Source organism: Mandrillus leucophaeus, unplaced genomic scaffold, assembly GCF_000951045.1.
Source record: "Mandrillus leucophaeus isolate KB7577 unplaced genomic scaffold, Mleu.le_1.0 Scaffold36, whole genome shotgun sequence".
Classification (NCBI taxonomy): Eukaryota; Metazoa; Chordata; class Mammalia; order Primates; family Cercopithecidae; genus Mandrillus; species Mandrillus leucophaeus.
In genome coordinates, this window is record NW_012103809.1 from 609294 (window position 1) to 610643 (window position 1350).

The 1350-nt window shown below is 41.9% G+C and overlaps 1 protein-coding gene across 1 annotated transcript in view; it reads right to left on the bottom strand.

The window, feature by feature from the left end:
- LOC105546479 (isocitrate dehydrogenase [NADP] cytoplasmic-like) overlaps positions 1 to 1350 on the bottom strand; it is a 24897-nt gene that overhangs the window by 11052 nt on the left and 12495 nt on the right. Inside the window, 1 exon segment of the mRNA XM_011989685.1 lies at positions 242 to 380. Coding sequence (XP_011845075.1) covers positions 242 to 380 — 139 coding nt within the window.

Consider the following 1350-nt stretch of genomic DNA (forward strand, 5'->3'; position numbering starts at 1 on the left):
CACCTGAGGTCAGGAGTTTGAGACCAGCCTGGCCAACATGGTGAAACCCCGTCTCTACTAAAAATACAAAAATTAGCTGGGTGTGGTGGCACATGCCTGTAATCTCAGCCACTTGGGTGGGTGAGGCACAAGAATCACTTGGACCCAGGAAGCAGTGGTTGCAGTGAGCCAAGACCACTCCAGGGTGGTGCGTGGGTGACAAAGTGAGACCCTATTTAAAAAAAAACCAAAGATGAGTTACCAAAAAAGTTTTAACAAAGGGCACAGCAAGGAGAAAGTCCTCCTTTTCATGGCCAGCATTCTGTTTCCAGTTGATAGTTCGCACATAGCCAGGTTTGACTGAACTCACCCCGTTAGTGCAAATTTCTCTGAGATCTGAACTGGGAAGAGGAAAGAGACATTAAAAATGAGCTCTCTGAGTTGTGTTTAAATTCGTCACACTGAACCCATGACTGTTAAACCCATTCACAGCTGTAGTAATTATATTGCATAATCAGTGAGGGGAAACCCTCCCCCTTTTGTATTCTTATTGAATAGAGAAGACAGATAAATGTCAGAGCTCTGCCCTAAACTAACATTACTTCCTACAAAAGAATTCTGGACTCAGAAGGGAAGCATGATCCTTTACAAGTGAGCTCACCTTGTCCACTCTCAGCTCAGGGATTGCAAACTCATAGATCAGTGATTCCTAGTCTGTAGGACATGGATGCCTGATGGGGCATTTAAAATCGTGGGATTGCAAGCGTTATCTATAGACTGCATACACAATATTTTACACCTACACGTACTATTCAAAAACATGGGGATGTGTAATTCCAATTAATAAAATACAAATTTGCTCAAAAGCATCGCTAAATTCATGACAGTTTTAAAAATAATACTAATACATAGTGTTTCCTTCATTGGTTATTGTCAGAAGATTTTCTTTGCTTAGAAGAAAATTAGCAGTTTTGGGTAACAAGATGGTCCTCGTAATTTAGAAGTTTGGGGGTCACTGTTTGAGAGTGCTGGTGATTTATGTTTAACTCATGGATGACTTCCTCCTAGCTCTATAAAATATTGAGGTGTTGACATCTCAAACTTGTTATAACTGGAACATACATATGAATCCTACTCTGCACAAGGCACAATATTCTTGATTTCGTATTTTCCTAACTCCCTTTGTCTCATGGCATGTACAAATCTTTTTTCTTTTTCTTGTTTGAGATGGAGTCTTACTCTTATCACCAGGCTGGAGTGCAGTGGTGTGATCTCGGCTCACTGCAACCTCTGCTTCCTGGGTTCCAACGATTCTCCTCCCTCAGCCTCCCAAGTAGCTGGGACTACAGGTGCACACCACCATGCCCAGCT